This window comes from Chenopodium album, chromosome 6 (assembly GCF_948465745.1).
Source record: "Chenopodium album chromosome 6, dcCheAlbu1.1, whole genome shotgun sequence".
NCBI lineage: Eukaryota > Viridiplantae > Streptophyta > Magnoliopsida > Caryophyllales > Amaranthaceae > Chenopodium > Chenopodium album.
In genome coordinates this window covers 77,553,682-77,567,222 of record NC_137839.1, presented here as the reverse complement: position 1 = coordinate 77,567,222, position 13,541 = coordinate 77,553,682, and the positions used below count along the sequence as shown (strand labels likewise).

The 13,541-nt window shown below is 32.8% G+C and overlaps 1 protein-coding gene across 1 annotated transcript; it reads left to right on the top strand.

Moving 5' to 3' along the window:
• The first annotated feature begins 5,907 nt into the window (after positions 1–5,907).
• Positions 5,908–12,278, top strand: LOC145635396 (vesicle transport protein GOT1-like). The gene is made up of 8 exons (XM_081686677.1): positions 5,908–6,045; positions 6,164–6,203; positions 6,470–6,566; positions 8,099–8,190; positions 8,303–8,383; positions 8,503–8,600; positions 8,682–8,763; positions 11,890–12,278. The coding sequence occupies exons 3-8, from the start codon at positions 6,536–6,538 to the stop codon at positions 11,926–11,928; spliced, it is 423 nt and encodes a 140-aa protein (XP_081542803.1). The 5' UTR covers positions 5,908–6,045; positions 6,164–6,203; positions 6,470–6,535; the 3' UTR covers positions 11,929–12,278.
• The last annotated feature ends 1,263 nt before the right edge of the window (positions 12,279–13,541 follow it).

Below are 13,541 nucleotides of genomic sequence, written 5' to 3'. Positions count from 1 at the left end.
AAAGAAGAGTTATAATAGAAAATCAGTAAAAATAATTCCAGTTAAGCACAAATAATTTCAGCTCGATAAAAATAACTTCAGCTCAGTAAAAATAATTTCAGTTCAGCAAAAATAAGGTGAAGCGAACCGGGCCTAAAATTTCTAATCTTTTTACTTAAAAAAAAAGGGTAAATTATGTACAAAATCTTTTAAGATATTTTTCAAAAACAAAATCCTTAAGAATAACAAGAGTTTAAATTGAAAATATTAAGCTAGATTAATTGTGATTTTATCATACATTTATGAATTAATACAATAATCAACTTAAATATGGAGTACTAATTTGGTGATTTTTTAAAAAATGGTGTTTGATATTTGGCAATTATGGTTATTTTGATTTTAAGTGTATGTAACAATATTGATGCTAGGATGTATATAGCTTTGAATGGGGCATGAAGGGAGTGATAATGAACCCAAGAATCAAGTTCAAATTTGGTAGTTTTGCTCTCAATTATTGCAAGCAAAGGTTGTCACTAACCATTAACAACAAAGCAATGAAAACAAATTCTCATAAAAATGTTTAATGAAATTAGATTAATTTAGATGAGAGAAGTGTTGAACTAATATATGTCTTTCCAAATAACACACGTATCTGTCCCACGTTAATGTATTTTTTAAAAAAGCAGAGAGAGTAAAATATTTTATAAGGTTAATGGGCTAATCATATTATTTTGGGATTTTAGGATAAAATTTCTTTGAACTTGTAAAGTGGACACTTCTCTTGGTGACAAATGCGGCCCAAACTTATATTTAACAAAATATTAACGTAATATTGTCTTACCATCACAAAATTAGGGTCAAATTTCACATAAGGTTTTTTTTTTTTTTTTTTTTTTGAGAAATCAAATAAGGTATTAAATTTCCAAACTTCTAGCTTAGTTGAGCTACAATTTCTTACAAGCATGTGGTAAGAGGTGATGATCTAAGTACACCTTTTATTAAAGCGATCACTTGCAAAAATCATGTAATCCATTATACAACTATTCAAGTGGATGATTTGTGACTTGACTCGCTCAAAATGGAGGGTGGGGAATTGTTATACAAGCAACAAAACTTTTAATGGGAAAATATATGGAATTTCGAATAATGTTTAGTTGCAGTGTTTTCTTATCCTCCTTTTTAGGAATTTCCCTCACCTTATATGTTTCGTACGGACTATAAATAGGGAATTTTATTTATTTATTTATCTATAAATATTGTTTTTATTAGAAGTAGCACTTGGCTAACAAATGAAGAGGTCGTGTGTTTGACATGAACTGTGGGCAGCTAAGTGATGGGAATTGCCTCAACTGAATTGCAAGTTGCAACTTTTTGCCTTTGTAGACTCCCTAAATAATAAGACAACATGTATGCTGAAAAATATAAATTGTACAATATAGAATATGTCTCAACTATCAATTAAGCATTTGATTGAATTGATATTCTAACATGGTATCAAGAGTCAGCCTGACACAAAGGTTATGAGTTCGAATCTCTTCTACCCCCTGATTTAAGTGTAATATTAAGCGCTGGTTATGAGAAAGGGCCATGTTGTATTCTCGTGTAAGAGGGCGTGATATAGTGATACTAAGCTATGGATGTTATTGGCCTTGACCTCAAAGTACAATTATTATGTTGTCTTTCTCATATTATTAATGCTTGAAACTTGAAAGCTACTGATGTTGAAATAACACGGGTCAGTGGCCACATATCAATGATGAAAATAATTCATCATATAATATACGTATCAGAAACAATTTTTTGAAATAATATAGTCGATGCATGTAGTCCACAAACAAACATATTATCGTATGCTAATATGGTTAATCAAACTTAGCTTGGAATATAATTAATATGGATATACTAGAATATGAAGGAGTTCTCTATTCCATTCGTTCTACATTATATTATGTATGGTTGAGAACACATAACTTATTGCTTGATTATTGTATACCTAGTCAAAAAGTGAGCAATTAGTATACTGTACTACGGACATGTTCATATTTACTGAATTGAGTTGAACTGAACTGAACTGAATTGAGCTGAAATGAATATTTTATGAGAGAGGTAAATTAGGAGCTGAACTGAACTGATTGAAGCTGAACTGAACTAAACTGAACTAATTGGAGCTGTACTGAATTGAACTGAACTGAAATTAAGTAAATATGAACATGCCTTACAGAGTGTTAATTAGTAGACGGAAACAAAAAAATTATGAGCACCAATTTCTTATTCTTTATAGAGAAGGTTTTGTGTGAGACCGTTTCACGTGAGTCCGGATTATAATGCACACACCCATCCCCTCCCATTTCATAGTCGTCTCCGCCGATCTCCGGCGTCTCGACCACCACCACCACCTTCGCCCCCATCGTTTCATGCCCTTTTCCGTCATCAAGAAAACCCAGCAACCCGAATTCAAACCCGAACAACCCATCAATGAAAGACCCGAATTCCTACCTCTAAGGCTCAGTTCTTTGAGGGAAATAACCAAGGATATTCTCAGTGTTGTTGCGTCGCTTCTCAGTGTTTCATTCCCTTCTCTTTTGTTGCTGGGCTAAAAATTTGTTCATTTTAAGTCTCGAGGCTAGTTGTTGGAGTACTAATTTGTCTTTTGAAATTACAGTTGCTTTATATTTGCATCATGTTTGAGGGCTACTGTATGTATAATGTTATACAAGTACTTAGTTTACTGTATAATGTATATTGTCATTGAAATTGGTGTGGTAATGGGTTCCATTAGCTGTTTTTTTCCTTCCTGCAAATTTGATCTCGGGTTCCGTGCTCCGTGCTCATTTCTAGTTTTGTTCTCCAGCTATTGTTTTCATCTTTTTAGTATGATCAATATTGTCTAATATCTGATACTTATATATCAATATCTGACTATTATAATCTAATTTCTAACACATTTAATCTAATACCTGATAAATATAATCTAATTTCTGACCATTACAATATAAAATCTGATAATTATAATCTAATATCTGACTATTATAATCTAATTTCTGACAATTAAAACCCGAAAAAAAACATAAAGTAATTTTTTTTTTTTTTTTTTTTTTTTATAATCAGAAATAAGATTTTGTTAGTCAGAAATAAGTTAATTTTCGTCAGGAATTAGATATTTTTAGTCATGATTTAAAATCATTTTAGTCCGGAATAAGTTAACTTTCGTCAGGAATTAGATATTTTTCTGTTTCATAATCGGACTCACGTGAGTTCGTTCTACACAATACTTTTACTTCTTTATATTACACTTACTTATTGTCTTGTAACGTATATACTTCGTATCTGTTATCACATGATTAGGGATTATTGCAACATTTGCATGACAATATAAAATTTAAAGTTGTATATAAATAATTATGAATTGCGTCCTTGAATCAAGTGTATGGATTTTTTTAAAAAAAGAAAAAAGAGAAAGGTTACAAATGATGGTTGAAAACTCGAATGGACCTAGAGAGCATATGAATATGGTTCTTGAAGAGGATATATGGATTGGAATTTTGTCCAAAAGATTGCTTAAATGTTCATCAAGCATTATAGGAATGTCTCCCAACTCCCAAGTCCTTAAAACATATTGCATTTGTCAGATGTCCTCGCTCGATCTTGATCATATAAGGTACACTATAGTACTAATTGGATAGAAATTAAAATTGGTCTTAAAGATTTAAGTTGAATATTGTATTCACGTACCAATTGTAGGGGGTTTATGAATCTCTTAGAATTAGTACGGAGTAACAAAAAAAAAGGGATTAAATGGTCTAAAACTCACATTCTTAAAAAAAATGGCTAAACTTTATGATGGACACTAAAGTTTAGTCTCCAATGGATTTGTTTTGTACTATAGTCATATGGATGATGACCATACATATTTTAATGGACAAGAAATCCATGCTACGAGTAGTGTTTATAAATTATAATGGTCACTAATTAAGAGTTAAAAAAGCTCTAATTAACTTTCCTTTTCAACCTATAACCTTATACTTTTCGTTTTTATTAATTGTGTTGTATCATATTAGATGACTAGTTGTCATGGACTCATAACTTGATGCATTAGATCGAAATAAAAATTAATATACCAAGTAGGCCTTATATATGTAAAAGAAATAATTTATGATAGCTTGCTTTGTTAATTCTCACAAAACACTATTCCAAAAGCTAAAAACAATCTTTGATTGATTCTAATCATAATTTTTGGAAAGAAGATGCTAATCATAGTTGACAAACAACAATAACCAAATTAGCAACGTTTCAAATTAAAAGTCACCAACAATTTAAAAAACGTCATCCAATATATATGATTCTTCATAATAATAATAATATAAATAACGCTAATAATAAAAACAGTACGATATATGAGTAATCATAAGGTTCATAATGAGGTAACTAGTCAAGTCTAAGTACCGATCATCCACTTTTAGAGAGGATCAAATCAAATTAGAGTTTGAAAAATCTAAGCTAAAAGACCCGACCTTTGGATTTGGCAAAGGGTTAAAGTGTTACCACTTAATTAAAATGTTAAGAGAATATACCAAAGCTTTTTAGTGGTTTTACGTCAACATTTTAACAACTGAAGAGTAGAATAAGTGAGTGCCGGCTATAGAATTTAGAAGGGACCACGCTACTATATATTGTATGGTGTATGCAAATTCAGCCAGATTCACATTTTTGTCTATTTCTTGGACGTTTCCTTTTCATTTTAATGCGAACATAAAATATGACCACCAAATTATACTTTGAATTCATTAATCACCACTTGTAAATAACATTTCCATTTTTAATAGTTATGTCATACCAAAACTGGCTAAATAAAGTATTAGATGGGTTTAAATGTCCTAATTAGCCTCATTGTTCCTATTGTAGATTTGTATGGATGTGTACTACAAAATTAACAAGGGGTTCTGATGATGCATTTGATTCGTCTAGTACGCTATGCATTTCTTTACTGTTTACTCCAATATAATTATATTATTTGCATACACTCGAGTGATTATTAACAATACATCAGTAGTTACCTGAATACTGTTAGGTAAAAATAGAGTGTGGATTAAATGTTGGATACTAATCTCTCCTCCTTTTAACACCAAAGTAATGTTGGCAAACAATCTGTATTGTGAAATATTCGTGGTCGTGTTTCGTGTTATTAGTTAAACATGTTAGAAAGCATCAGCACTAATCCGACCCATATAATCAATGTACCATTGAGGTCCTGTTCTCTTCGGCTTAATTTCAGTTCAGTTTAGTTCAACTCCAATCAGTTCAATTCAATTCCTATTTTTCTTCTCTCGTAAAATATTCATTTCAGCTCTATTCAATTCAGTTCAATTCATTTCAACTTAGTTCAGTAAATCAGGACATGCCATGACTTGTTTGATAACTTGTGCCAGAAACTCTTGACATTTGCCCCCTTTTTTCCCTTATCCGGTTGTGTTTTATAAAAATGGTTAGGCTCATTCAAAATATTAATCTTTAGTTCAATAAATTATTGTTTTTTTTTCCTAGGTGATGTTAATATCGTGTTGGAAAGCTCAACACTAACCCAACCTGCTTAATTATACGTGTCGTATAGTGTTGAAATATGTTTAATTAAACGCATTAAATAACCTTAGAAGCTAACCCAATTTTTTGTATCTGTTTCATGTCTTACTGTCGTGTCAACTTTACCAGCTCTTTTCCAAACACTGTAGACTGTACCATGTATCAACGTTGGGTTCTTAAAAAAAAAAAAAATAAATTCAATAGTATCTAAACAATTGGGCCCAAAAAACTGCATAAGCAGTTAAGCACATTATTTTTGGGCTAGATTTGCTTTTCTATTGGACTAGATTTGGTCCATGAAAAAATGTACCAAAAATATAATTTCAGACCAAAACCCATTCACATTTTAATACTACTCGTAGTTGTAAGATTAGTAACTGAGAAAGCCTTACACCATTCTCTCCGTTCACCGGCGACCGAACAAAGAAGCCTATCAACCAACTTTCCGGTTTCTCTCTCCTCTTCATCTCCGTCGAATTTTCCGGCGAGGTTTCTCTCTCATCATTTCTATTTCTTGATTATGCGAGTGAAATTCGATGATGATTCTTGTGATCTTTCGATTCTTGTTTTCATCTGATTCAAATTTGTTGGTTCAATTTCAATGCAGAAGGATTTAAAGGCGAATTTAAAGCAACTATTTGAAGCAGGTATTGTTCAATTGTGTTCATTATTGTACCATGTTCTGATTTTTTGAGTTAAATTGATGTCAAATGCAGTGGAAATCTTGTGAATTTTGAAATTAGGTTTTATTTTTCTTTGATTGAAATTAGTTTTTGTTAGGAGGTGTTGAGGACAGATTTGAAGTGAATTTCACAGGTTTTGTTGGAATTAATCGAAAATGAATGACCTAATTGTACGAATTGGGGAATTTTGATTTGATCTGATTCTCCTCTTATTGATTTTTCTAATGCAGCTTACATTGCAGTGATTTCCTGGTTTTGCGAGTAGTTGATCATTGCATTTTATTCAGTTGGCAAAAATGGTTTCGTTCGAGATGAATGACAGAAAAAGTGAGTAAAATTTATTGTTTTCTTGATCTTTATCTATTGCACATTTTGGCTATGAAGAATACTTGTTGACTAATCTGAACAAATATGATCGAGAATAGACTTATATTTGATTTATATTGTGTAAATTTGATTTTCATACAATTTGGTTTGAGGTTGCAATTTTTTCTGTTGATTTTCGGGTATTGAACTAATGCAATAGTCCTATTCTTTTTTTAGAAAGAATGGTACTTTGTAAGACTATTTGTTTTCTTTTACCATTATTTTGTTAGTTAAAGGAGTATTAGTGAACTTACTGTTGAGAAAACCTATCAGTGATTTTTGGACACATTGCCTTGTTTTCGAAGGTGATAGCAATTTTGAGATAGCTTGAGTGGACTATAGGATAAGTGACTTTTATGAATCGGAGTACACACTCAGGTTTATGACATAAAGACCAACAAGGGTTTTGATCTAGAACGTAGTATACAATATGAATAAGTAACATTCTTGTCAAGATGTTGTGGGATAGTAAGTGGTAGTGATATTTGTGTGTGGCAGAATTTCTTTTCAATCCATGGTATTTTTCTGATTACAAGTGTAACATTCCTGTAATTTTTGGATTCTAATTGATTGATATTTGATGAGACTACAAGTGATTTTGAGATAAATCTGTTGTGTTTTGGCCAATGCCTTGATTTCCTGGTTATTGAATGTCATTCTTCTATTATTTAACTTAACTAAGAAGCTTTTGGGCTTAAGTTTGCGCTTGTAAGCATCTTTAAGACTCTATCCATTGGTATCCATCCTGTGTTCTATGCCCTTTTCAGCCCTCTACTCAACCGAGAAAATATTTAGCTGGCCTTGTGTTATGTACCTCCCTCTTCATATACAGTGGACACTTTGTGCAAGGTCGATAATAGTTTTTTGAGTAGCTTTTAGTCATAACACTACTCTAATTTTAAGTATAGTGACAGCGAATTAGTGATGACTCCTGGTGAGCACCGAGCCACCGAGCACTGCTATTTAGAGTTTAGAGTGGATATTTTTTAAAAGCTTCCAAAATAGCTGTATAAATGTCTTATTTATTTACTTTGTCAGTGCATACATTTAATAACTGGTTTAAGAACTAACTTCTAAGTGTCTAACAACCACACCAAACCGCAATCATCGGTGAAAAGACTAACCAGGGCTACTACGCCTTCTAGAATGTGTAAGAACAAAATAAGCTACGAGAATATGTAGCAAGTAGTCTTAGAGCTAGTTTGGCCCAGTAAGTGTGGTGATGCATTATTTGAAAAATAGTATCGTAAAATTGGTATGATGTATGGGTTTCAGTTTTTGGTGCACCAGTCAAGAATTTACTTTGTGAATCCCAGATTTATCAAAGTATTGTCAATTATTGGATATTGTCTATACACTTATTTTGCTTGTACTTAAATGGGGATATATCTCATCATAATTAGATTTGACAAAGAAAATTGGTAGTGCGCCATCCCTTCATATACCTGTGATTTTGGTCATGCTTTTCTTGATGTTTTCTGAATTGAATACAGAGATTGGATTAGGCTTGACTGGATTTGGCGTCTTTTTCACATTCCTTGGAGTTGTTCTCTTGTTTGACAAAGGATTACTTGCAATGGGAAATGTAAGCGCTTTGTTCATATCACTATCCCATGACTCTGACCCTTTTTATACCTCCAATCACTTAGTACTTATCCTCATTCACGATTTTGTTGTTCTATGCTTTCTTTTCACAGATACTCTTTCTGTCTGGGTTGGGACTAACCATTGGACTTACGTCCACTCTGCAGTTTTTCATGAAGCCTTCAAATTATAAGGCATACTTCTCTTCAACATTGTTTGCCTTTTTTTTTTTTTTTTTTTTTTTTTTTTTGGCTTATGCATTTCTAGGTGACTAAGTGTTTTATACTTACTGCTATTTTTTGGCGATGCTCAGGGAACAATCTCCTTTGGTGCTGGCTTCTTTTTTGTTGTGATAGGCTGGCCGATAGTGGGCATGATTTTGGAATCTTATGGATTTCTTGTACTCTTCAGGTATTTAATTACTCTCAAATAGATGTTCTACTTTCTTGTATATGGTGTTTCCTGTTACTGAGGATTGGTTATTTTGCACAGTGGTTTTTGGCCTACATTGTCAGTTTTTGTCCAGAGGATTCCTGTTCTTGGTTGGATATTCCAACAGCCCTATATCAGATCGGTATGTGTATATTCCTTTTTTCACAGTTAATCTTTGGTTATTCTAAGTCAGATCTAGAACTTTTTTTTCCCCTTTAATCTCAGAAGGAGTGGTCATATACAAATTTATTATATTTAATGGCTGCAGTTGCTATGATTGCTGTATTATCTGGTATTGTTTGATTGCTTAATTATTATGAATTAGTCAGTGCTAACTCACTATAAGGCACCTCGATAATGAAATATTGGCCTAACCTCCTCTATGGCTACTTATAAGCCTTGGGATCCTCATTTTAAGGCGTGAGTACTTCCCTTCTTTAGGCTGGCTTATAGAGAATGAATTATTGACAATGGATATAAAATAATATCATGTTTTGATGAAAAGGAAGCCAAAAGCAGAAAATGACTAGTCTTTTTTTTTATTTTTTAAATTTATTCTTTACGCTACATTTCATCTCATAAAAATGAGTTGAAATCAATCCGGATGATTACTCTACTAGTTGGGGATTTTGGGTTGGGTGTGGCATGGAGGCCATTGAGGATGTAATTGTGGCGTACTTTTGCCTTGCTTAGAGCAAGTTTAGCCCCAAGTCTAGACTTGGGGTGACATCATCATTTTAGGTCTTAAGACTTATGCTTAAGACTTTTCCCATTTTTTTTCAAAAATCTCAAGCAAGTCTCGAATTGAGTCTTGAAATTTCAAGACTCAACTTAAGACTTGAGATTGGGACCCACTACTCCCACCTCACTTTTATTTTTATTATCCCTTTTTTTTTCTTACACTTTTCTACATATAATATGTCAAATATTTAAGTTTTAGGGCTAAAGTGATAATTTTTTGTAAGTCTTAACAAGAATTTAATGGCATCATTTTCAATGGCTTAATTTGCTCTTAGCCCTAAGACTTGGGCTGACATCATCATTTTGAGTCTTAAGATTTATACTTACGACTTTTCCCATTTTTCTTCAAAAATCTCAAGCAAGTCTCAAGTTGAGTCTTGAAATTTCAAGACTCAACTTTAGACTTGAGATTGGGACCCACTTCACTTATATTTTTATTATCCTTTTTTTTTTTTTTTTTACACTTTTCTACATATAATATGTCAAATATTTAAGTTTTAGGGCTAAAGTGATAAATTTGTGGAAGTCTTAGTGAGTCTTAACAAGAATTTGATGACATGAGTATGACTCAATTGATGGGTGGTTTTTATTTCCTAAAAGAAAGAAAAAAGAAATGAGCTGTCTAGAGACAATGAATTAGCACTCTTGGGTCTTACATGAGTATGACTCAATTGATGGAAGGAAAAATAAATTAAGTTGAATAAATCACATGCATAATTCATGGAAAATTTTCCTCCTGTGTTTAGATTCTAGACTAGATGGGCATGGTTTTATCCTTAAGAGTCAAAGGCCATTAAAAAATGTTGAAATAACTGTGGAAAGATATACTTGCCCAAGATATTGAGCATAACCTGTCTCCATACCATTATAAGTTTACTAAAGAGCAACACAAATACTACCATTGTTACCTGAAATGTTCCACTATTATTCTCAAGAGAAAAACTTCTCTACTAGTTTTGACTTATTGGGAGCCAAGGCTGTGACAAAGAATGTCACTGAATTCTGTTGTTTGATCATGGAGACTGGTAGAATGAATACTCCCTATGTACAAAATAGAAGTCCAATTCCTCCAAAATCTGTACCCCTTATCAAAAGCCCCATCTTTCATTTGGGTGGGCTCCATGACTCCATCATCCCATAATTTCATCCACTAACTTCTTTTTCTATCACAAAATTAACAAAACTACTTTAACGCCACTATATTATCTCTCACTTCCTCTAACACTATGTTTGGGTAGAGAAAGGGGAAGGAAAATAAGGGGAGGGAGGGAAAGGGGAGGGAAAAGAAGAATGATATGTTTTCCTTCCAAGTCTCTCCAATGTTAGAGAGATCAGTTTCTTACAATTTAATCCCTCCATTTCTCTCCCCTCTAATTCCCTTCCTAGTTCCTCATTTGCTATTCAAATGGAAGATACTCCATCCCTCCATTTCCCATCCCTTCCTTTCCCTCCATTTCCTTCATCCAAACAAAGCATAAAGATAATAAATATCCCCATTACCTTCCTTATCTATTCAACTTTGATCAACAATACCCACTACAATTTCTCCTAAACTGTACTCCCCTGTAAAATGTGGGGCTGTTGTTTAGGTACGGAGGGAGTAATAATTTTAGACATTATGTCTGTATCTAAGGAAAACTGTGATGCTAGACTGTGCTTATTCCAACATATTGAAGCCATGTTGTTTGCCAGTTTTTCTTATGTATGTTCTTTGAAGTTCTTTAATTCTCCATGCTGGTACATTTAATACTGGACGTTGCATCTAAATTATCTGACATCAGGACTGGTTTTGTTGCCCCAGATTTTATACATATTCATTATTTTATGACTAATTTATTTCATATTACTAGATTTGTCATAGATGCATCTCGTTTGTTGGGATGGGAAGGAATTAGCCATAGAATGATGAATTCTATTCATTGGGATTTTGACTTTTTTTAGGCATGTTGCTTGCATTTTGCAATATGTTTTCAATTCATGATTTTGCAATATATATTATAGAATTTTACTTATATTTTCTAATTCACCATTTGGACAAGTTGAAAGAGCTCCAGTAGTTAGGTTATCTGTCTTGCAAATCAGGACTCTTGCTATTTAAGCTAATTGACAAAGAATGGCATCAATACCCGATGAATTGCAGTACGTTTATATCATGCTTTAGGAGCATGTCTTGAAGGTTGTCTTGTGCTGTTTTCTCAGACTATTTTTTTTTCTTCAGAAGCACAAGTTAGCCATTTTACTCATATCAACTTTGTGAAGCCTAAGTTATTGTATGAGATGCTTTTTAACTGGTTATGCAGAATTTGGTGTGGATTAAAACCTTTTAGTAAATAAAAAAGGGAAAAACCTTAGGTTTAAATGACTTTTTTTTTTTTGTTTGACCGTGCCTCCTTTTCGTATTACACTTCAAATTGCTAGGCTAGGATTCTTAAAATCTTGGCATTTGATTATTATATATTCTGTATTCGTTGAGTTCAAAGAAACTATATTTTCTTTTAGTCTGAACTTAGTGTTTTCATTTGTGCAGTTGTTTGATCGATACCGTGGGAAACGTGTGCCTGTTTGAATCCAAAGGCAGGAAGTGTTTACATTTGTAGTCCACTGTTGGAGGAACATGTAACCTTTTTTATTCTTTCCAAGTGGTGGCAGTGTACAGGTTCTATAGATGATGCTTGGTACAACCTCTTCCTTATCATAGTATATGGAAATCCTAAGCTCCTTGTTTTGATTTTGAATTGGCAGTTACTATTTTCTCACGCTTGGTAGACATATTCTTTGTAGTAAATTGTCTTTGTACTGAATCTTTTCTGATAAATAGCAAATAGTAGACAGTATTAGATTCTGAAACTCTGTTGTAGGATGTTTGTATCGAAATTTTCTTCGTTTATGATTGGATATGGTGTGTTTTTGTGTGAAGAGATTAGCGTTTGGATGAAGCATTTTTGTTCTCTGTGCTGAGGTTAACTGTATTCTGAAATTGAGTTCATTATCTGAGGATGGGTTGGTGGAGCTGGAGAGGTGAGGTGCCTGTGCTTTTAAAATGACAGTATATATCAAATCGAAATCCCAAGGTTTTAACTCATACCACAAATTATACAGTCTACCTGCCACAATGGGAATCCTGCGCCCGTGAGCATGTTTTCTAAGATGATGCAACTTACAGTGCATAAATCAAATTATTGTGATTAAAGGAAAGAGTTCTAGTATGGCATTTTTGAAATATTGCAGCCAAATTTGATAGATTTTCTGAACTGTAGAACAATTATGTACATAAGCATAAGGTATATTTCTTCAGAAGTGGCAACAAGCATAATGGCCTTTTGGAATCAGATGCTGCATACAAATTAAAGTATAATTTTTTTTTTGGTTGATGCGAGGGTTCACTACTTGACTCGGGTATAAGTGAACACGATTTTAACCACAAAGTTCAAACGCAAGACGCTACGAAAAGAACAAGATGCTCATTCAAATGTAACTTTTCCAAAAGTGCTAGACTCATCAGGGTTTTGGACATATATAGAGCATATAAAATCAGTAAATTGCGATTAAATAAAAATAAAAAACCTTTTATTTCTTTCTTGGCAAATAATACCCTTAAAAAAAACACACACACACAAAAAGCCTTATTAGTCCTTACAACTTACAAGACTCGCAATTTCTGTCATACACTTCAGTTGACGTACTACTGTATAATAGGATTTTAGACCAAATTGTCGATTTATCTATACAAAATAATAAAATTTGCAAAATAGTCGCAAATTCTATCATACACCTCACTTAACGATTTTTACTAATGTAAGAGCACCCGAGCGTATGTACTACTCAGCTGAACTGGAATCTACCACCTAAGACTGATCCTTAAATTCAGATTAGCTTAAAGGATGAGCCAAGTGAAACACCCAAAAGAATTATTTTTGGTGAAAAAAATATATACGTAGTATATATTACGAAACTGTGAAACACATGTTTTTTATTTCAAAAAAAAAAAAAAAAAAAAATCATGTTTTTGTGGTGGGTCCTTTACTCCTTACTCTGGGCCAAATTGTAGGCCTTTAGCTCAAGAAACTTAAGCAAATAACCGACACACATAAGTCTAAATATCGACCGAAAGCAAGCACTCGAAACAGTCGTTTAAATTTTTTCATTTTTCAATAAAAACAACATAAAAAATTACCACAT